Below are 23,060 nucleotides of genomic sequence, written 5' to 3'. Positions count from 1 at the left end.
AGATAAAGAGAAAAGGCGATTCGATAGCTTATGCATTTCACATGTCAAACTTGAATTGGTACAATTCAATTGAAATAATAAGACTGATACAAGTTACATAATCAAAACTAAACGTTTTTTATTTATATGTGTAATTATCAAGACATTTGATAGATAGTGAATAGAATATGAACATTGCAAAAGGTATCACTTTTACTTTGCTTTTCAGAAACTATTACCATCATACACTTAACAAGTAGGGCTAATGAGGTAGAATGATCGATAAGGACTGTAGATTGCTCGTACGTGTTTTATGCATCATTGATCTGGTCGATAATTCACTGTTCTCTAACTGACGGTATCATTACGTTATGCATTATTAGGACACTGGGCACAAGCTTACTATTCCTAGACAATGTCATGACCTTGTTTTACAAATTTCTTTCTATAGGCCTATATATATATCCTGATTTATTTACCAATATTAGGGATTGATTAGAAATTCTGAAAAGTTGCTAGGAAATAAATGAAATATGTAAACATCTATCCATCTATAATATTTAATATGACACCCTAGTTGAAGTACTAAAGATTGGACATCTTAATGCATTGAAATGTTTTTTTAAAAAACGCCTTAGTGTAAAATTCAGTGACAAAGGTGAAATAGTTTCTCTTTTACATTATGCATAGAAAGTGAGATAATCCGTTTTAATCGAGAGAAATCTATATTACATGCTTGCGCCTGTTACTTCCAGTGAAGCATATACTGCCGACCAGCATTCTCCGAACCACTCTAACCTCGACCTTCCTTTCTAGAACTATCTGACTGTTGTTCATCCTCCTCATTTCTGCTAACATTTCTCAGCTAAATGTGTTCTTTGTTCTTCCACTTCTCTTTTATTTAGCCTTGGGGATTCCAAATGAGGGCTTGCCTTGTGATACATTTGGTTGCTTTCCTCAATGTGTGCTTACCAATTCCAACACTTCTTCCTGATTTCTTCCACCATTGGTATCTAGTTTGTTCTCTCCCATAATAGGTTGGTGCTGATATCGTCTGGCCACCGGATCCGAAGTATTTTGCGTAGACCACTGTTAATAAGCACTTGTAATGTTTTGGATGATGGCTTTCATTGTTCTCCAGGTTTCTGCCCTATACAGTAAAACTGTCTTGACATTTGTATTGAAAATTCTGACCTTGGTGTTGGTTGACAGTTGCTTTGAGTTCCAGATGTTCTTCGATGGTAGATATGCTGCTCTTGCTTTGTCGATCCGCGCCTTCATATCTGCATCAGATCCACCGTGTTCATCAATGATGCTGCCCAGATATGTAAAGGTTTTTGCATCTTCCAAATCTTCTCCGTCAAGTGTGATTGAATTGATGCATGTTGTGTTGTATCGGATAATCTTGCTTTTCCGTCTGTGTATATTGAGACCTACTGGTGCTGAGGTTGCTGCTACACTGGTCGTCTTCTGCATTTGTTGTCGCGTGTGCGACAGAAGAGCCGGATGATCTGCGAAGTCTAGATCGTCCACCTGCATCCTAGATGTCCACTGTATCCCGTGCTTTCGCCCAGATGTTGGCGTCTTCATTATTCAGTCATTTAGATGAAATCTATCTTGGTTTTGTTTTAAATCGATTTGTATCTTTTATTGAATACTATTCTTCATTAATTGACTACATGATTTATGTCTGATCTATCGAATCATAGGGAACTCATACTAATTTGTAGGACACATTATTTCAGAGATTTAGTGAACTCAAATTTTCAGTTCATTTAGAATAACTGCTAAAATATAGAAGTTAAAATTATGCATTTGTGATGAATGAAAGATAAGATTTTTCACAATTGATCGATCACCGGGTTTTGATCAATGTTATATGTGTCAAGTACTTCTTAGTGCAGATCGAATGCTATCAACCAAGTCACAATGTGGCCACCAGTCTAGGTAACTCGACAATGCGTGCGCTATGTTGAGATTAGATGGTGATTGGAGGTAGTCAAACCCTGGACCCAAGTTTCGTGCTATTTGGCACTCGTTATTATTCACATCTTTACTTGTTGTTCACTCTTTCCAGTTTATTTCTATCTCACTCATTCATTATACATTCCTGTTCTCTAAACTATATTTGTCAAATGGATAACACGATGGCGTTCGGAGTGAACGATATTTAGTTCGAGTCCTGTAATAAACATCAACTCTGAAATACAGGTACATCCAGCTGACGATTCCCAAATAGAATGAAACACGCGTCCTGAATTTCACTGTTGGACACTATACATATTTGCTTATAATGCTTATTACTTAAGGCAATATCAAGGCAATACTCACAGTATTCAGATATACCATTAACAGACTGTACAATTACAGTCTTAAACGTCAATGAGAAGATTCAAATAAACAATAATAGTTTTCAATAACTTCTTCATCAGGCTCTACAGTTATAAGTCCATAATTATAATATTTTACAAAGGTATCTGTTAATGCATTTGACAATGTTATATTGTTAAAACATGGTAAATGTTTGCATCTTTTACGACATAGATACAATTCGAAATTGTGTTATTTACAAATTAGAAGGGTCATTTAATAAAGGTCAATCTGTGAAATTTCTAAAATCTCCACAAACCCCTTCTGATAAAGGTCAGAATAATTTGGAGTGACAATCAGTAGAATAGTAAGTAATATAGCGGAAATGAAAATGCAAAAAAAAACTTGTGTGAATAAAATGCATAGTAGGAGAATGTCATCTTGTCAGTTGGGATAATAATAATAATATTGTTGTGTGAATATAATATGTTGTAAGGGGATATGTTGTCAAGGTAATTACGATAAACGAATTGGGAATGATGGATGTAAAGATTAAGATTACTTACGTTAAGTACAACTGTTACTCCTCATGAAAGAGCATAGGCCGCTCACCAGCACTCTCCATCCAACCCTGTCCTGGGCAATCCTTTCCAACTCCTTCCAGTTGTTATTCATCCTTTTCATAACTGATTCGATTTCCCGACGTAATGTGTTCTTTGGCATTCCACTTTTCCGCTTCCCTTCAGGATTCCAAGTTGGGGCTTGCCTCGTGATGCAGTTTCATGATTCGCGTAATGCATTTCCTATCTATTTCCATTGTCTTTTCCTAATTTCCTCTTCAGTTGGAAGCTGTTTTATTCTCTCCCACAGAAGGCTGTTACTGATGGTATCCGAGTAATTGATGCTGAGTATCTTACGCAGACAACAATTTATAAATACTTGTACCTTATTTATGATGGTTGTGGTAGCTCTCCAAGTTTCAGCTCCATACAGTAGAACTAACTGTCTCGACGTTCGTATTGAAGATTGTGACTTTGATATTAGTTGACAGACAGTTGTTTTGAGTTGCATATATTGTTCAATTGTAGGAATGCTATTCTTGGTTTGCCAATTCTCACCTTTACATCTACATCAGATTCTCCTTGTTCATCGATGATGATGATGTTTCCTAGGTTCATGAAGGATTCCACATCTTCCAGAGTTTCTCCATCAAGTATGATTGGATTGCTGTTCTCTGTGTTGTATTTGAGGACCTTGGTATTTCCCTTGTGTATTTTTAGGCCTACTGATGCAGAGACTGCTGCTACACTGACTGTCTCTATCTGCACTTGTTCATGTGTATGGGATAGGAGGGCTAGGTCATCTGCGAAGTCCAATACAACAGAAGTCCAAATTGTCTAATTGGTTCTGAGCAGGTCCATCTTATGCCGTGTTTTCCCTCAGATGTCAAGGTCTTCGTAGTCCAGTCGACCACAAAGATTAAGATAGAGGTAATTAGAAAAACAGAAGGGGTTAAGAGGTTTTTAATATTCAGTTTAGGTATCCGGGCCAGGGTAAACATAGAGGCTGGATATACCTTTTTTGGATACATAAGTTTGGTTTTCTGGAGTTGATCTTGATGGCTTCGGCTATGTAGAACAATCGTAATCTAGCTCTTTAAGGTAGATATTTTAGAACTTGATATAAAACAGAGAAAGTTTCCTCTATTTTGATATGATGTTCACTATCTACTAACTGAGAAAGAATAATGATGTTAATCGATTTAGTAACTCCTTTTCTCAACCATCCTAGTACATCTTCATGAATATGTAAGGATAAATCCCTCTGGGTAAGGTTTATGTAACTAACTGTAGAGCCTGATGATAAAGTGATTGAAAACAATTGTTCGCTTAAATATTTTTTTTATTATTTTTGAATATTCTATGAGAATTTTTCAACTGCTAAACAATTATATCAAGTAAATTTAGTATTTCTAGGGTAAGCATAACTACACATAACTAAATATCATTTAAATAAAAATTATAACATAGTCTAATACTGTTTAATACTAAAATAAATCAATATGGATACTATTTATTGACATATTAAAGTAGATGTGAGAATGAATTATGGGTCTGGATAGAAACAATTTTAAATTAAAAATATCTATGACATTCCTAATTTTAAACAAACAAACAAACAAACAAAACAAACAAAACAAAACAAAACAAGTGATATACACAATCCACTCAGCAACTAAAATTTTTTCTAATTATTGATTTTCTCTATTTAAATGAAGAAATTTCAATAGAATATATCATTGATATTGTTATTGTAATTTTGTACTATCTATTGACTATTCTATTTATATTATAAGGGTTTTTGTAGATATTATAGTACTTTCAATGGTTGTGATCATGAGTCACCACGGAAAACCTGAAAACATTGATATTAATCAATATATGTTCACTAGTAACTGGCTTCAATAGGTATTTCTTGGAGTTCTAATGAGAAGCAGTGAAAAGTTAAGTTCAATCAGGTCTCTTGTGAGATAGTAATTTACTGATAACAATGATGAATGTGCCACTGAATTTCGTAGATTAGTTTGAAGTTAAATATTAACACCATTGGATGCCATCCGAATGAGTGATCTCGAGGTTAAGCGATCACGTGCCAGACCGATATATCCTGTGTTCGGATCTCGAGAGATGGGATTGTGAATGTGCACTGCTGAGGAGTTCCACAATAAGACGAGTAGACCATTCAATGTTTCCAGGTTTTCCATGTTGATCTAGCTTCAATTGACTCATGAGCTCATTTATTAAGATTGGATGTGTTTCATGTTAACTTTTAAAAACGGCTTTTTCTATGTTGATTTATTCACAGATAAAGAATAATGTGTCTATATGTATCAATGTCAAGGTTTGAATAGATAGTTCCCAATACATTGAGCATCGAATAGAATGTTAACATTCTTTGTTATATCCCACTCAATGTAGAGGATAAATTGTATTTCTGATGTTTCGTGACTTAATATAAGCTACTTCTTCAGAGTGAATTCATAATCGAAATTGAATGAATGTACTTTGAAATAGTACAAAGGAAAATAATTCAGCATATTTTCTTTGTACTATTAAAACTTGTGTTAATTTGATATCGGTTATTTATTTATTCTGAAGAAGTGCCCTACATTAGGTCACGAAACATCAGAAATATAAATTTTTCTACTTATTGGGATATAACAACAAAAGTGTTTATATTTATACGTGAGTTTGTGTCTAAACAGGATTAATTAACTAAATTGATTTAAAAGTACATTCATGATGAACTAATAATTATTATTTATGAACACCTTGACCGTTAATACAAGATAGTCAAAGGATAGAACAATTCACCAGTAGAAAATTGATTCAGTCAGTCAGCAAAAATTTAGAACTTTATATATACCTTCATCAGTTCGAATTGTTATACCACATTAGCACAGAAATGCAGTTGTCGATTCAAATCCCATTGTGGTAGAGGTAGTAAAAGTATAAGCAGTAATCGGAAACATTAGGGTTTGAAGATGCTATTCAAAAAACATAATCCAATGAAATGAATTTGGAACGAGAACAAGTAAAGGGACATGAAGAATTCAGAAGATTAGAATTTGGGAGAACACAAAGAATGGATGCACCTGCGCCATTGTAAACGATTTTGAGCCATGTCATTCAGGGTCTCTAACCATCGGTTGCTATCATCTCCCCGATCCTAACCAGATAGTCTACACTTACGATAATGGCTCAGCCAACTTGTCAGTGACTTCATGGATTTGTGTCATGTTTTTGTATGGCCAACCCTAGCTTTCTTCCAACCAACTCCTACGCCATTGAACATTGCATGTCATGGCAGTCGGTGGTTGAGCATACGTAACACATGTCCCAGTCATCTCAATTGATGAATTTACATTACTTCATAAATTGATTTTATTAGTTCTGTATCAAATAACAATTATACATAATACTGAATAACTTGCATTAATTTAATAGTTGAATTCATGGGTCACTTAAAGCTAAACCACAATGGAAAACCTAGAAGCACTAGATGACCGTTTCGTCCTAGTATGGGACTCCTCAGTGTGCGTTCATGAACGAAACGATCGTCCAATGTTTCTAGATTTTCCATGGTGGTCTAGCTCCAATTGATTGATAAATTTAACTACTAAATTACTATAATATCCACAAAACCTCTCTTTGATAGTAACTTACAATAAGCTTAAGATAATTTACTTGTCATGTACAGTTTTCTTTTTAATGGTTGAGTTTATGAGTCAATTTAAGCTAGACCACCGTGGAAAACCTGGGAAAACTGGATGACTGTTTTGTCCCAGTGTGGGACTCCTCAGCAGTGCGCATCCATAATCCTGCTAGCAGGATTCGAACCCAGGACCTTCGGTCTCGACTAGCTACTGAGAAGTCGTTTTCTAGAATCATGTTTTTCCATTTTTTTAGCACACAATAGCATCATACTGCCGTCCCAAGTCAACATCTGACCATCACAAAGTTTTCATACTTTCGATTTCTTGAAATCAATTTTGAGCAGAAAACGGCTAAAACCAAAGAAAATTTACAAATTAAAATGGATTTTGTTATTCCATTACAAATTTGTATGCTATTCAACAAGGCTTCCTATAATCTCGAGGAAACCAACACTTTCTGTGACCAATCACAGGCAGCTTCACAGTTCATGACGTTGCTATGGAGTTATTCAGGTAGTGACAAATTGTTTGTAAAACTGAGAGATCTTACAATTGGTTTATCATTGAGCAGTGATCAATTTTATGCTTGTCTAGTCCTTAGTGCTGATTGAATTCTATCAATCAAATTACAATAATATTAAATATTAAAGTGATATTTGTGAGACAATTTGATCAAGGTATTGATATTCAAGATGGTATTTGATAAGTCTCTGTTGATAGACGGTAATCTTATTAGAATGGTATGCATATAGATGAACATTTTCGATTTCTTTTTCGTCATATTACCATGAAGGTGCTAAAAGGTTTGAATTATTTTTACAAACCTGGAGAACTACGAAAGCCATCATCCAAAAGATACAAGTGTTTATCAACAGTTGTCTACGCAAAATACTTCGGATCCGTTGGTCAGACAATATCAGCAACAACCTACTGTGGGAGAGAAATAACCAGATCTCAGCGATAGGATTAATCAGGAAGAAGCGCTGGAAGTGGATAGGACACACATTGAGGAGAGCATCCAACTGTGTCACAAGGCAAGCCCTCACATGGAATCCTCGAGGCTAAATAAAAGAGAAGTTGATGACCAAAAAACAAGTTTTGCTGAGAAATGTTAGCAGACATGAGAAGAATAAACAAAAATTAGATAGAACTAGAAAGGAAGGTCGAGGTTAGAGTGGTTTGGAGAATGCTGGTCGGCGGCATATGTTGCAATGGGAGTAACAGGCGTAAGTAAGTAAGTATTGGAGGTACTGAATTGTTATTCACCTAATATAATAGTTTTTATTTATTATGTGTATATATTTTCATTAACTTGTTTCTACATAGTCTGTCAATTTGAGTTTGGCATTACGGTTAGTGTAATCGTCTATTCAATCAATGAATATATTCGGTAATGAGTATGAATTCGTGTTTGTTTTAACATTATCACTAAGATATAAGTTCGCCAAAAGAACGAATTTTATTAAGGATTGAATATGACTTCTTGCTTTCATTGTAGGTCAACTACTAATTTATAAACATCCAGTTCGAATCCATAAACATAACAGAACACATTGAAACATGATTATAAGAATTGGACATTGAATGTATAAAATTATAAATACAACCTATTTAATTTTTAATCTTTTACTACAATGAATGTGGTCTATAGATCGAAACTACTTATATTTAACACTTCATCTATCAATCAATGCTCATAAAAATTTGGTTTTAGTTCCTATTAAGGTATGTAGTTTGATTGGTCTATTAAATAGACTTCCCTTTTTTTCTAAAAAAAGACTAATCAACTGAGTATGCTTGTAGTGAAGAAGAAAACAAATACGAGAAAATCGAATGTATTTGAATACAGAAATTCAGAACATCTTAGTAGGATTTGAGAACCATACAGTAAATACTTCATTTGTAAAATGTCTGTCAATCATCTTAGACTTTATTGTTCCTTTGTTTCCATAGCGATCATTCACTGTTCTATTTCACTTTTTTTCGAACTTCTTAATGTTGAGTTACGATTGATGCTACATACTACTTATATTTATCGACATCAGTAGCGCACACCACAGACTGAACAGGTTGTTGAAATTAAAAGAAAAACACTTACTAGACAAATAGTACATAACTATTCAATATCAACTGAACATTTCAAGTTACATAAGATGATTATATGTGGGGCGAGGAATGTGTTAATGTTTCAAGACAAATATGTTTTAAATCAAATAGTTTCTTCATATGATATATCTAATGGTTAAGCGTTCGTGCATGAGACTGATAGGTGCTGGGTTCGAATGTTGCGAGACGGGATCGTGGATACTCATTGCTGAGGAGTCCTACGGTAGGATGAAACGGCCATCCAGTGCTTACAGGTTTTCCATGGTGGTCTAGCTTCAATTGACTCATGATCTCAACCATTGAGAATCACTTATCGGTAGGAAAAATTGTTTACACATCTAGTAGTTACATATTACAGTAATGTTTATTGCATTATTATATTTGCGGTATAAATCATATATGGAATCATTTATTCTATACTTAATAATAATGATAAAACAATGTAATATCATCTGACTAATTAATCAAAAGAAAACTGATGATGATATGCTATTCTGATCAATGAAATTTACATTACCTTAGTCTAAATGAATGAATGATTGAATGAATGGAGTTTATGTAATGAAAGTTGAGATCATGAGTCAATTGAAACTAGACCACTATGGGAAACCTGGAAGCACTGGATGGTCGTTTCGTCCAAAAATTGGATAATAAACATGTTTTTAGTAATGAATAGTTTACAAATAATCTGGAAGTTTCTCAAAATGGACCCATATTCTACCGAACTAACCGATGAGGGAATGATATTATAGCTCATTGAATTTGATAGTTGGTGATTTCTTTGAATAATAACCTGGTTAAGGTTCAATATTTAGAGCATTCAATTTTAATTTAATGATTGAATAGCATAGTTCTTAACAAAAGATTTAAAGATTTCGGGTTCGATATCATATATAGGACTTATGGCTACAAATTGATCAAACGTTTCAGAAGGAATAAAAACAGTTGATGTTTATATGGTAAATATTATCATACAACAGTTAGCACATATTATCTAATGCTAGAAAACTGATATAGAAGGTCCTAGTTTCGATTCTTAAGTGTGGGATCTTGAATGAACACTACTAAGGAGTGCAATAATCGGACGAAATAGCCATCCAGTGGTTCTAAGTTTTAAATAATGGTCTAACATTGATCGATTGATGATTTCAATCAGAAACTAGAAACTCTTTAGAAATTATAACTTGTGGAAATCAATATTTGAGAGATTAGATATTCTAGATTAAATTGAGTTTATTCAGTCAAATTGAAGTAATCAGAGAGGGAGTTGAAGGACACTTAATATAATATTTAGTATATAAAGCTGATATTTTTTTCTAGCTAATCCACAAATAGGTTATAAAAATGATCAGTTTCTAGCTAGAGAAAAAATTATAGATTTGAAAAATATGCACTTCTTGGATTGTTTGAAGCTACACATTAACACCATTGGATACTGGCCGACTCAGTGGTCTAGTGTTTAAGCGTTCGCGTGCGAGGTCGTTAGGTCCTGGGTTTGAATCTCTCGAGGTGGGATCGTGGATTCGCATCGTTGAGGGGTTCGACAATAGAATGAGTTGACCGTTCAGTGCCCCCAGGTTTTCTGTATAGGTCTAACTTCAATTGACTTATGATCTCAACCACTGAAAAATCTGTGTATAAAGTTCCGACAAAATTTATGAATTTCTAAGTTTACTTTAAGGTTCATATGATTTAAATAAGAAGAAATAATGGTAAACGTATTCATCTACGGGTATCCTTATCCTGAAGAAAAGTTTCAACCGTACTTACATTACTCCTTAACTATATCGTTAAATCTATTTAGTTGAATTTTCTTAGTATAATTACATAAATTGGTTTTATGAAAAGGAATGGATTGCTTGTGAATATGTTACTACTACATATAAGGAATAATCAACATAAGTAATTGAACTATGCAACATAACACGATTTCGATACTTTATGAGGTCAATACATTCAATATATCAATGTTAATTGTCCTTTTATTTACATTAACGATCGTCAACCCATGTTATATTTGGTTCTAGTTCTTGTATAGATGAAACGTTTACTGTGCAATCAATGAGATTATTATTATTACTATCTGTACAGTATAATATTTATCATGATTAATATATCATGAATGAATTTCAATTGTTTCAATCACTTTGCTTTTATTATTCTATAAATGAACAAAACAGTATTATTATCATAAAATGATGGTCGAAAGTAGACAACATGTAACCCTAGAACCGGGTTTTGTATTATTTGACACTCATCAGCAAGGTGTACCTATAATCTTAAGGGAAAAAATACTCCCTGACGGATTCGATCTTATGTCACCTAACTTCACAGTTAGAGACTTGAGTTAGTCAAAAGACCTGAAACACATGATATTGATCACCAATCAATGATCAATCAATTGTGAGTATTATTGTTATTACACTTTATAATTCGAATTATAAAGACCGTACCATAATCATCATCATCATTTTCAACGCCTGTTACACCAAAAATAATCGAAAAACAACAACAAATAACTCATTCATCAATGGAAGATTTCTTAATACTTTTCTTTTCACTTTTACAAGAATTAAAATTCACAAAGAGACAAAAAGCGAGACAGAGCGAGCAAGGAAGCTAGCGAAAGAGAGAGAAAGAGAGAGGGAAATAAAAGGAATGACATTAACAATCACTACAACGTTATAACAACATTAGTAACAATAACGTTAGAAATTAGAACATTCACAATAAAAGCAATATTTTTTTAACAGAGAGAACACTCAGTGATAAAATGTAAGGAGATCAACTAAGTATGTATGTATGTATGTATGTATGTGTATGGGAGAGAGAGAGAGAGTGTGAGAGTGGGGGCGGCGAAGGGACAAATAAAACAATATGTCATCATGTATTCAATAATGTTCAGCATATTGATGAAAAAAAATGGATAACATATAGAATATTGATTATTATTTTCAGTGTTTCAGTTTATTTAGTTTACATTTATCATTTTAATTATGATCAATTTTGAAAATAAAGAGAAAATGAAAACGAGTCAACATCAGCATAAAGAAAAAAACAAACAAAAACACCCCCCCCAAAAAAAACCAAAAACAAAAAAAAACATTAGCATGTTTTTAACCATAATTCACACTTACTTTTAGTTTCACCAGATAATTGATTATTGATTATTTGTTCTTGTGAATTATTTGTAGTAATAGAGATATTATCAGCATATTCTATTGAAATTGATGGAGTATTATTAATATTTCTATTGTATATTACATTATTATTATTGTTACTATGTAAAATGGTATTTTCATTAGATCTTGTTGATATCATTGTTAATTGTTCATCAAAATTAGATAAACATGGTAGACTAAGTGAGTTGGTTAAAGTTGAACTGATATTATTATTATGAGTAATAGATGAAAATGTACTGTAGTGTAGACTTAAACTTTTATGAAATGGACAAAAATTTTTAGATGAATTAGTTGAAAATATATCAAGTATATCCCATAGTCTTGGTATAGTTATACTACTATTATCACAATAATAATAATAATTATTATTATTAGTAGTAGTAGTAGTACCGTCCATATTTACATTCATACTAGATAAACTAAAGAATCGTTTTAAATGAAAATCGTCAAACTGTTGTTGTAAATCTATATAAATGGTATTACATATTGGACAAATTCGGTTATGCTTTTTATTATTATTTAGATATAGATTTAATTTAGAAATTTCATGATCTGATAAATCATCATCTATATCTTCACTTACATAAGATAGACTAGGTACATGTACAATTAATGATGCTGTGGATGCATTGAATACATGTCGTTCTGGTAATTTAATATGAGATAGTGATTTAGAATCCCCATTATTATTGTTATTATTATTATTACTACTATTACCTGTTTTCGAGAATTTATCCCAATGTTCAAAATCTGTAAATGGATAATTTAAACGTTTTTCATTATTACAATGTGTAGTCGTTTTATAATCTGATTTTATTAATGATTTACGATGGGATACTAATGCAGTTGAATATTTATCTAATTCAAAATCTTTCATTATTGACATTGATTTACATAGAACTTCTAATTAAACAAAATATATCCAATATTACATTGAAATTGAACATTTATACATATACAATAAAGATATAGATCATTTATACAAGAAAGAAATAGAAATTAATTCATTTCTTCTATGGATAATAATCAAATCATGTATGAATTGAATGAATCTGTGTTTTTCTTCGGATGATACCGCACAATTTATATTTACCGGTAAATGTTTGTTTAAAAAAACCAACAATCGATATCTGATTGGTTAAATCATTCGATCAATTCTTAAGTCAATTTCTTCGACCAATCAAATACTTTTATCCATTTTACATAAAACTGAATTCTGATTGGTTGAATTATATTTTGACCATGAATGATTTATAGTTTGTTTTATAAAAATATTGTTAGATTGGAAATGAAAATTAGCGCCTAAATAACTTTTTTATTTATAGAGATTATTAGATTGAAGATCTAAGTGTTTATGATTCAGTTTAAGAATTCAAGAAGATACTTAGTCAAAAACTTTCTTTTACTTTTGATTGATTAATTGATTGATCGGAGTATGAAAATCTTGACATTTGACGAGAAGCATAGAATACAATGGAGAGCTCGGAATCAATTAGAAGATTTAGATTTCACAGATGACCTAGATCTTTTATCTTATACGCACGAACCAATGCGAATAAAGACAACTTGTTTAGTAGCAGTCTCTAAATCGGTAGGCCTTAACATACACAAAGGAAATAACAAGATCCTCAAATGCAGTACGGAGAACACTAATCCAATCACATTTGATGGGGAAACTCTGAAAGATGTGAGACAGCATTCCTACAATTGAACAACATATGCAATTCAAAACAACTGTCTGTCAACTAATATCAAAGTCACAATCTTCAATACGAACGTCAAGACAGTTCTATTGTATGAAGCTGATACGAGGAGTACTACTATAACCATCATCAAAAATGTACAAGTATTTATAAATAGTTGTCTACGCAAGATATTCAATGCCCGTCTACCGGGAACCATTAACTACAGTCTACTGTGGAGAGAAAAGACCAGCTTCCAACTGAAGAGGAAATTAGGAAAAGACGATGGAAATGGATAGGACATACATTATGGAAATCACCAAATTGCATCACGAAGCAAGCTTTAACTTGGAATCTTGAAGGTAAGTGGAAAAGTGGAAGGCCAAACAATACATTACGTCGAAAAAAGGATGAATAACAATTGGAAGGAGCTGGAGAGGATTGGGTTGAGAATGCTAGTGGGTGGCCTATGCTCCTTTTAAGGGGTATCAGGCGTAAGTAAGTAAGCAACGGCTATTAGATTTAAGTTGCATATCTTATTATTTTCTTACTTCAAACTAGATTTATAATGTCTCCAAAAACTTGTCCATAAAAATAGCATTTAAGTAATCTTACAACTTTTTGTGTCTATTTGAATGAAATTACGTATTCAGATTGTGTATGATACTTTTCCCTATGTTAAGCTACGAAATTCCCTTATGAGTAGTGTCCTTATTGTATCTATGACCACTTTACGTTGACAGTATATATTACTGTTATGTAGATGAAGAGCCTTTCCGAGATTTTAGTCGAACTTCCATGTTTTTTCGAAGTTATTTTCTTCAACCATTACTACTTTATTAGAAACTTATAACTAACTTATTGATTTGGATATTGTAGTTTAAGACCCTAGATTTACAGATTAAGGAGAAATTCTCTCGAATATTTCGTTAATTATGTGAGGATTGTAGTGGTTTGTCAATTGAGATCAATCTATCTATAATGAAAACTCTAACGGTTTATGATTATGTAGATCACTTTCTCGCTCCACCATGATAATAATCTAGCTGTAAATGATCGAATATAAAATGCCTCGATGAGAGGAATTGTTATTTATACTAATGAAACCTGATCATTTCTTTCTTTGAATGTTAATTAATTTGTTATGTTTGGGTATCTTCAGATGTTATTGAACATGGTTGAGAATTGAATTCAATGAGGATGATATGTTATGTATATCAAACTTCAATTGCTTTTACTTCTCAATGGAAATAATCACTGACTAACTCTAAAAACTTTCGCAGTGTTTTCTTTTTACAAAAGGGAGATCAGAGGTGAGTTATCTTATACTCATATGATTGTCTTTTAGAATGGAATTAACTAACAAATTGTCATAAACATTATAAATCTGAAGAAACTATGATCATTTCCCTATTCTTAGTACTTGTCTTTTGATCAGTTCTGATGTTAACAGCCTAAAGTATTAGTGTTTAATTAAGTTAAAGGAATAAAGTTTCAGAACTTTAATCTTGTCGTCTTAGAGATCGACTGTGGAGAAGTACATCAGACAAACGATTCAAATGTACGCCATCTATGATTTGATTTCGTTTCTTTTGACATAAGTACGTGAATACTGGTTTATGGATAGTAGAATGGATACTGGCTGGTAAAAAGTATTTAGAAAATAGATTGTAGTTTCTGAGTTTCTGTTTTGTTATTGTTACTTACCAGAAACTTATAAGTATATGAATCCCTAAGGTATGTTAAATACGAATATTTTCACCTATGATCTTCAACTCCTGAACTATAAGTGATGTGTTCGACAAAGCGCTTATTTATATGAGCAAGTAAAGTTTATAAATTCGTCTCATAAATTTAATTTTACATCATGTTTGAACACGGTATTGAATCACTTCTTATAAACGAAGAATTTCCATAGCTGGGTCCCACTAATTAGAAATAGGAACTTAGTTCACGCCTTATCCTCAAGGATCAAGCGAATATATTTTACTGACACAATAAATGAGGAACTACTATAATTTCGTCAGATTCTCATTAGGAATGGTGGCGAGACTCTAATTTATGGACGACCTTTGAACGAATCCTAAGTGACCGTGGGAAATATTGGCCAATCAGTAGACAGTCAGTATAGAGTAAAAATATGTTATACAGAACCGAGGAAATAAAGTGGATACACTTCTTATACGTGGTTCAAAAACTTGCCAAGGTTAGAAAGAGGTTCAGAGGTTCTAAAATCGTAATGTATACAGTAGAGGGAATCATCCATACGACTACAGAATGGTCGGCCTCTGGAGTCGTGATAAAGTCTCAAAAACTCTTTCAGCCTCGAACACATAGTTCAATATTGTTTATCTGCACTCCGGTTGTTAATTGCACAAAATGCTACTTGTGGATAACGACACGATGCACATAACCAAGCCTATGTAGCAGTCTGTACGCTCTCCAAACATCCATATATATTGTAGTACCTGGCTGCAGCCAGTGTTACTGGTGCTTTTATAATCCAGTTCGCGATAATTTTCGTAATTTGCCTTAGTTAGGAATTATATATGCCAGAAATTTATTTGGCCAAATGGATGAAAGGCTTTCGCGTTAAAATCGGTGATCTATTATCCTATACCTGATTGATTCGTCCACAAATTATAGTCTCGCCGTTTTATTTGTTATAGCCGCTCAATTATCACGTTTTGTACAAAATTCCTTGTGAACCGACCGTACGTTAACCTAAAGCACTGAAGTTGGAGCAGTAACCTTGAAAGCTCTAGAACGCCTCTGATTGGCTCGTCCATAAATTAGAGTCTTGCTGGAATGGTTATCCATCTAGATTCGTTGATAGTAACTTAACACCTAGACATCATCCAGAAAGTGCACTGATAGTACAAAAGAAAACTCTTTTTATGAATATGAACTTTAAAAGAAACTGTGGCTGCTGAACTCTTGAATAAACGGATTTCAAAATCATTGAAAGAAATATACCCTATAAACTGGCCAAACATAATCTTTGATAATTTTCTTTCAGATACTAATAATCGTTTAAAGTTCTTAGTGTGAACTGTGTAATAGTAGTTAAACTAAGAAACATTTAACTGTTTACAATTGAATCATTATTATAAAGTAATCAATATCGGCTACCTTATTCTTTAGGTCTTATCGAATCTTATCAAACAAATTGTAATGTGGTAGGAAACTTTAGGAAACTCAATTTCACATATACTATGTTGACATGTTAAATGAATGAGAGTAGTCTCAATTTTTCAGGAGATAAGCCGTATTCCAAATAGTTCACTGTTGAAGTCCTAAATTATAAATCTAAATTTGAATACAAGTTCGAATCCCATATGAGAGAATCATTCGTTAGTGATGTCTTATTTTGATCAAGTTATATCACAAATTGACTAAATTCTTATGTCATTCAGTGTTTAAATATTATTCTATTTATTAAACAACTTTAAGATTTTATTTTGATGAAGTTTTATTCACAGTTCTATCTGAAGTTTGTGCTGATGATGTCATTCAGGAGAACAATGAAAGCTCCACGATCAAAACATTCAACTCAGAGAACGAAACTCCATCAAAATCATTCACTTGAGCTACAAATCTTCTCCACTATCTTAAGATTTTATGATCAACGTAGTATGACATTATGAGTGTATCCACCTATCAGAAACCTCGTACTAGGATCGATCCAACTGCTCAGTATATTCTGGATTTTTTTGGTTTACGATAAAAAACAGCCTTCAAACAGTTAAAAATCTCTGCAAAATGCTTAAGCTAGTGAAATCAAGGGAATCCATATATACAGAATAGGTAATTTAATACAAATCAAGGACACAGTATCATGAATCGAAGTGCATTATGATCATATCACACATTCCGCGTGATTATTCCAAGTCACAATCCCTTTCTATTCCCTTCAACTCGACCTTCTTAGCTTTTAGTTGCCAGGCTTTCCATTTCTGATTGGTGTTACATACTACTTATTTCGATAAACATAAGTAGTATACACAACAAGTGTTCATATATGTGTATTTATATGGATGTATTGAATCAAATCGAATGATATGATTCATATTGAAAATTGGTTATTACTGACGAAATAATTTTACTTAGTTATTTTATTGAAACACATAAACATTTGTACAAGGAGGCATCAATCAGATATGATTTTTGTGAGGGCTAGAGTACTGCTTGGTCACCAAAACCGAAGCAGGTAGATTTCTTGGGAAGCCACACCACGAGCCTTTGACCTAGAGGTGTAATTCACAAGGCAGTGGAACAATGTCAGGAGATGCAGTCGCATGGCAACCAGTGAACAACATTAGGTCCATACTCCATATGTTCGCCTAAGATGTTGGAGACTATGTACAACATTGGTTCGGAATAAAGGTTTCTCAACCCACCTAGGTGGATCCTCTGATGTACCCACAGGACCGGTTAAAGAGCTGGTAGTTTGCTTTTCGTCTTTTCAACTTCATAAGTTGCACCTCCACCGCGCATATGTATATAGTGGTTAAAAACTAACAGAGAACAGATTTTGTGCTTTAACCTGAACATCCATAGCAATGTTCACACGTGATCTCTTATTGGATCAACTTTGAAATGTTCAGTCAAACATTGATAATATGAGAAAATTGTTTCTTCATCATTGATCTATAATGTTTATCATATGAAAAACAGTGTGTTTTGTTAAATGTTTTCAAATGAAACAATTGCCAATACACTATCCTAAAGATGATATAATAGTGTAATGATGCTTATATACTGACATTGACATGTATTTAGTCTAATATATTTGCATTCATTTTTTATGAATGAACATAAATGCGGGTGGTAGGTCAATGAACATTAACCATTATATTGTTTCTGCTTAAGTTTCTCAGTAATGAACCTTGGTTAGCTAATGTCATGTTCAATAAACAGAAAATCTGAACAATTTGATGAATGTTATAATCAGAAAAGAAATGGATCGAGAGTTGGAATCTTTTTCTTTTATTTGTAGCTACACATCAACAATCACAGACTCGTTCGAAGTAAAGACTGGTGTCAGGCAAGGTTGCTTACTTTCATCCTTTCGCTTTCTCCTGGTTGTCGACCGCATTATGAAGACGTCAACATCTAAGGGGGAAGTATGGGATACAGTGAACACATATGACGCAACCGGAAGATCTAGACTTCGCAGTTGATCTGGCTCTTTGGTCGCACATGCGACAACAAGTGCAGGAGAAGACGACCAGTGTAGCAACAGTAGGTCTCAGCATACACAAACGGAAAAGCAAGATTCTCCGATTCAATACATCATGCATCAATTCAATCACACTTGACGGAGAAGATTTGGAAGATGTACAAACCTTTACATATCTGGGCAGCATCATTGATGAACACGGTGGATCTGATGCAGATGTGAATGCGCGGATCGACAAAGCATGAGAAGCATATTTACAATTGAAGAACATCTGGAACTCAAAGCAACTGTCAACCAACACCAAGGTCAGAATTTTCAATACAAATGTCAAGACAGTTTTACTGTATAGGGCAGAAACCTGGAGAACAATGAAAGCCATCATCCAAAACATTACAAGTGCTTATTAACAGTGGTCTGCACAAATAAAATTGGATGCATTGGCCAGACGATATCAGCAACACCCTATTGTAGGAGAAAACAGACCAGATCCCAGAGGATGAAGAAATCAAGAAGAAACGCTAGAAGTGGATAGAACACACATTGAGGAAAGCACAAGGTCAGCCCTCACTTGGAATCTTCAATGCTAAAGGAGAAGTGGAAGACCAAAGAACACATTTTGCCGAGAAATGTTAGCAGATATGAGAATAATGAACAATAATTGGATAGAACTTTGGAAGGAAGGTCCAGGACAAAGTCGTTTGGAGAGTGCTTCATGATCTTAACTTAGTGTTTTGAGAGTCATACTTACTTACTTACTTACTTACTTACGCCTGTTACTTCGTGATCTCGAACTGAGGACCTATCAGTCTTGTTCACAAGGGAGAGAATGGTGTTTATGTTGGTCATTTTCGTAGATTCGTTGAAGTTAGACATTTGGCCGATTCAGTGATCTAGTGGTTAAGCACTCGTTCATGAAATGGATAAGCCCCCAGTTTGTATCTGATGAAATATGATCATAGATGTACACTGCTAAGAACAATCCAATACTTTCAAATTTTCTATGATGATCTAGTTTCAATGAACTCATCAATTAATTTAATTACTGATCTCTTCATTTTTTTAATTTTTTTTTAAAAAAAATTGGTGTGATTGTGTTCATATTGTTACTATAAACAAATAATAAAAGTGAAACCAAGCAACTCATAAAACAATTTTTCCCTCTTTTGTTTCTTTGTGAAAAAGAAAAAATAATACTTGTATACCTTCTACATATTTGTTTTGATATTTTAGATGAATGAAATGAAAGACCATTAATTCTTGAATGTTGTATTCACTCTAAATGTGTATGTGTCTGTGTGTGTGTTTGTGGGGGGAATGTTTGAAAACAATTGTGTATTATATGTTATTGAGTAATTTGTGTATGTATGTATGTGTGTCTGTAGTATGTGCGTGTGTGTTTGTTTATTTTTTTATTTTTTGCATGATCACCGATTCTTATATTATACAAAAAAGTTTAAATAGAAGAGATAGATGGATAAAAAATAGCAAAGGATCTATATATTTATATGAAATAATCAAATAGTAATATTGAATGGAGAGAGTGTTGGTGGGCGGCCCCTATGTTCCTCCATGAGGGGTAACAAATATAAGTAAATAAGTGATGTTGTCAACAAAAAAAAATTTTTCCAAAAAAATCGATAACAGATAATTGACAACAATGAAGGAGTTGTTGAAACATCTTTTTCCACCCTTTTTTTTTCAAGGTATCTATTACTGTACAATAAAATGAATTTATGTTACCAAGTTAATAGAATAAAAGGGAAAAAAAAACAGGAGAAGATTATCAATCAATTAAAAAAAACAATTTACAATGATATAGTATAAACAATTGAACCATTTATAATTTAATTGTAATTTGATCTTCACTACTATCAGATCGTTCAATATTTAATAATGATTGATGAACTGATTGACGTTGTAAATTAGTTGAAAGTAAATATCGATTAGTATTATTATTATTATTGGTATTATTATTATTATTGATTATTTCATGGGAATCCGATTTAACTCTACAAATCACTATTGATGGTTGATTAAGATGAACTTTCATTTCACTTTTTGATGATGATGTTGTAGATGATAATGATAATGTTGAATGACTAGATTTTCTATCAAATATGAAAGGTTGATAATCCTCATTATTATTATGATGATGATTATTGATTGATGAAGATATAAATCTGGATGATTGATGTTTAGGAATAACATCAATGATTTTATGTAAATCTATATTAGATGATCTTAATTTGTATTGTTGATCATTTAGATCAGATGATAATCTAGATTCAATTTGTTGATTCATTAAATAATATTTTTGTCCATTTTGATTACTAGGTAAAAAGAATTTTTTTACTACATCCCTTTTTAATGGTGACATTGAAATAGATTTTGAATGAGTTGATTTAAGATCAAGTTTATTGATTGATGAATGTAATTGATCATGATCTGATTTATTAGATGAGAATAAATTTCTTACACTAGTTGAATGAATCATTTTAGTGGAATCATGTTGAATTGTTGTATAATTACATGATCTAGAACTGGAACGTTGATGATTAGATATAATAGTTGGTGAAGTGATTGATCTAATACGTTTATCTATAATACACATAGAATCTGTTTGATTATTATTATTGATCTGATTACAATTTATATTTTCAAATAAAGAAGATTGGGAAGGGAAGAACACATTGCGTTTATTTCCTTCAATAGTATTATTTTTACTAGAATCAATATTGTTAGTAGTAGTAGGAATAGTATCTACAAAATAACCATTATTACATCCGTATGATTGATTATGTAACTCTGAAGTATTATCTGAATTACATATAGAATCTGGTGACATAAAAATAGTAGATAAATCATCTCGTTGATGTTTTATTAATGGTTGAGCAACTAGAACTTCAGGTTCCATCAGTTTACGATAATTTTCCTACAAGTTATAGAAATATAGAAAAAATGTCATGCTGAATATTGGATATAAATTGTTCATATTGTGCATAAAGATATACATTGTAAGGTTGATTTTCTAGTGCATACTACTTATGTCAATAGATATCAGTAGTATGAGACACTAAACAGATATAAAAAGAAAACTTGGTAGCAGAACGTTTGGAAGATCAAATTAAATAGAATGAGAATGTAAACAGAAATTAATAACCATGAAGGAACGATGAAGTTTGAAACAACTGATGGAAGATTTGTCAACGAAATATTTAGTGTATGGTTGTTACATAGTATGAAACAACTTGGTAATTATGCATTGAATAATAAGTTGGTTCCCTCTCATTTCAATGTTGGTTCACTTTGGTTTTACATTCGTTAACTAAAATACTTTTGCTCACATAGTTGGTTTAATATTATGCAAATCAATAATTATCAGTATGATGTTTGAGTAGATTGTTGAATGTTGTTGAGATCATGATGCAGTTTAAGATAGACAAGTAATGAAAACCTATAAGCACTGAACTACTTGATGGATTTTCCATTTAGTGAACAAGCACAACCTCATTTATTATTATTATTATTATCTTATAACCGATTATTATTAGTTTTAGTGAGATATTCTCAATCATAAATTTTGGTTTGCAAATCTAGTATCAATATCCTTCTGAAAATTTGTGTACCACCTTTCTAATTACACTAATGTAACATAAGTTGGATGAATATTTTTATTCAAAAAAGAAAGACTAATACTAAAGAATTTGCATATATCTCGACGCGAATATTAAATGGTAACTGTTTGGATCTATTTCTGGACTAATATGATACATGTATTCTTATTGTATATTTGTTAGTTAGTTGAACTATTCATATTCGTATTCCTCTTATTATAAGCTTCATTTTGACCTATAGACTATTATTGTACGATTTACCATTCTTGAGTCATGCCCTGTCTATCGATTAATATCTCCCACATTCACAGCCACATTTGACTAAATCTTCTACAAATGTTGTTTCCTATTTTATGCTACAATATGGTCTGTTTGATTGGTGTATATTAATCCAGTATGTTTGAAATAAATGATTCATATCGTAAAGGCGGAGATTGATGTTCTGGACTTAAAAAGCAGGGCTAGGTGGGAAGAAATACTGTTAAAGACTCTAGACTGTTCCTACAGGTTTTATGCATGATTGATCCGGTCGATAACTCACTGTTCTCCAATTGGCGGTATCATTAGGTTAACAGGGCATAAAGCCCACAAGTGATAACAGTATTTGAAGGCAATCATGTTACACACTAAAAGTAATGATTTGAGTTTTATTATACATCCATTGATGTCATTCAAGTATGTCATGTATTGTGAATGATTTTCTTCTTTATATTAATGAACATCATAGTTGATCACTTGGATGACCTACCAAACATTCTTCATATTAAATCTATGCATAACTTTGGATAA

At 32.5% G+C, this 23,060-nt stretch overlaps 2 protein-coding genes across 3 annotated transcripts in view; both read right to left on the bottom strand.

Moving 5' to 3' along the window:
• Window positions 1–1,021: 1,021 nt before the first annotated feature.
• On the bottom strand, window positions 1,022–12,865 carry ASH2L_6 (Set1/Ash2 histone methyltransferase complex subunit ASH2). The gene has a single exon (XM_051212604.1). It carries the CDS (start codon window positions 12,677–12,679, stop codon window positions 11,717–11,719), a length of 963 nt encoding a protein of 320 aa, XP_051072796.1. The 5' UTR covers window positions 12,680–12,865; the 3' UTR covers window positions 1,022–11,716.
• Window positions 12,866–19,697: 6,832 nt separating this feature from the next.
• PLEKHG5_1 (pleckstrin y domain containing, G (with RhoGef domain) member) overlaps window positions 19,698–23,060 on the bottom strand; it is a gene marked incomplete at its 5' end in the record, with an annotated part of 61,682 nt that continues 58,319 nt past the window's right edge. For both annotated transcript variants that reach the window (XM_051212602.1, XM_035731110.2), the window contains one exon: window positions 19,698–21,589. In XM_051212602.1, coding sequence (XP_051072794.1) covers window positions 20,495–21,589 — 1,095 coding nt within the window. In that variant the 3' untranslated portion in view covers window positions 19,698–20,494. The remainder of the gene's footprint in view (window positions 21,590–23,060) is intronic.

The sequence above is a fragment of the Schistosoma haematobium genome, chromosome ZW, assembly GCF_000699445.3.
Source record: "Schistosoma haematobium chromosome ZW, whole genome shotgun sequence".
NCBI classification, from domain to species: domain Eukaryota; kingdom Metazoa; phylum Platyhelminthes; class Trematoda; order Strigeidida; family Schistosomatidae; genus Schistosoma; species Schistosoma haematobium.
Note: the sequence above shows the minus strand (reverse complement) of the source record. Positions and strands in the feature narration are given on the sequence as shown.

Bases quoted from the DNA above. Each gene is read 5' to 3' on its own strand.
- ASH2L_6 (XM_051212604.1), bottom strand. From the start codon at position 12,679: ATGTCAATAATGAAAGATTTTGAATTAGATAAATATTCAACTGCATTA.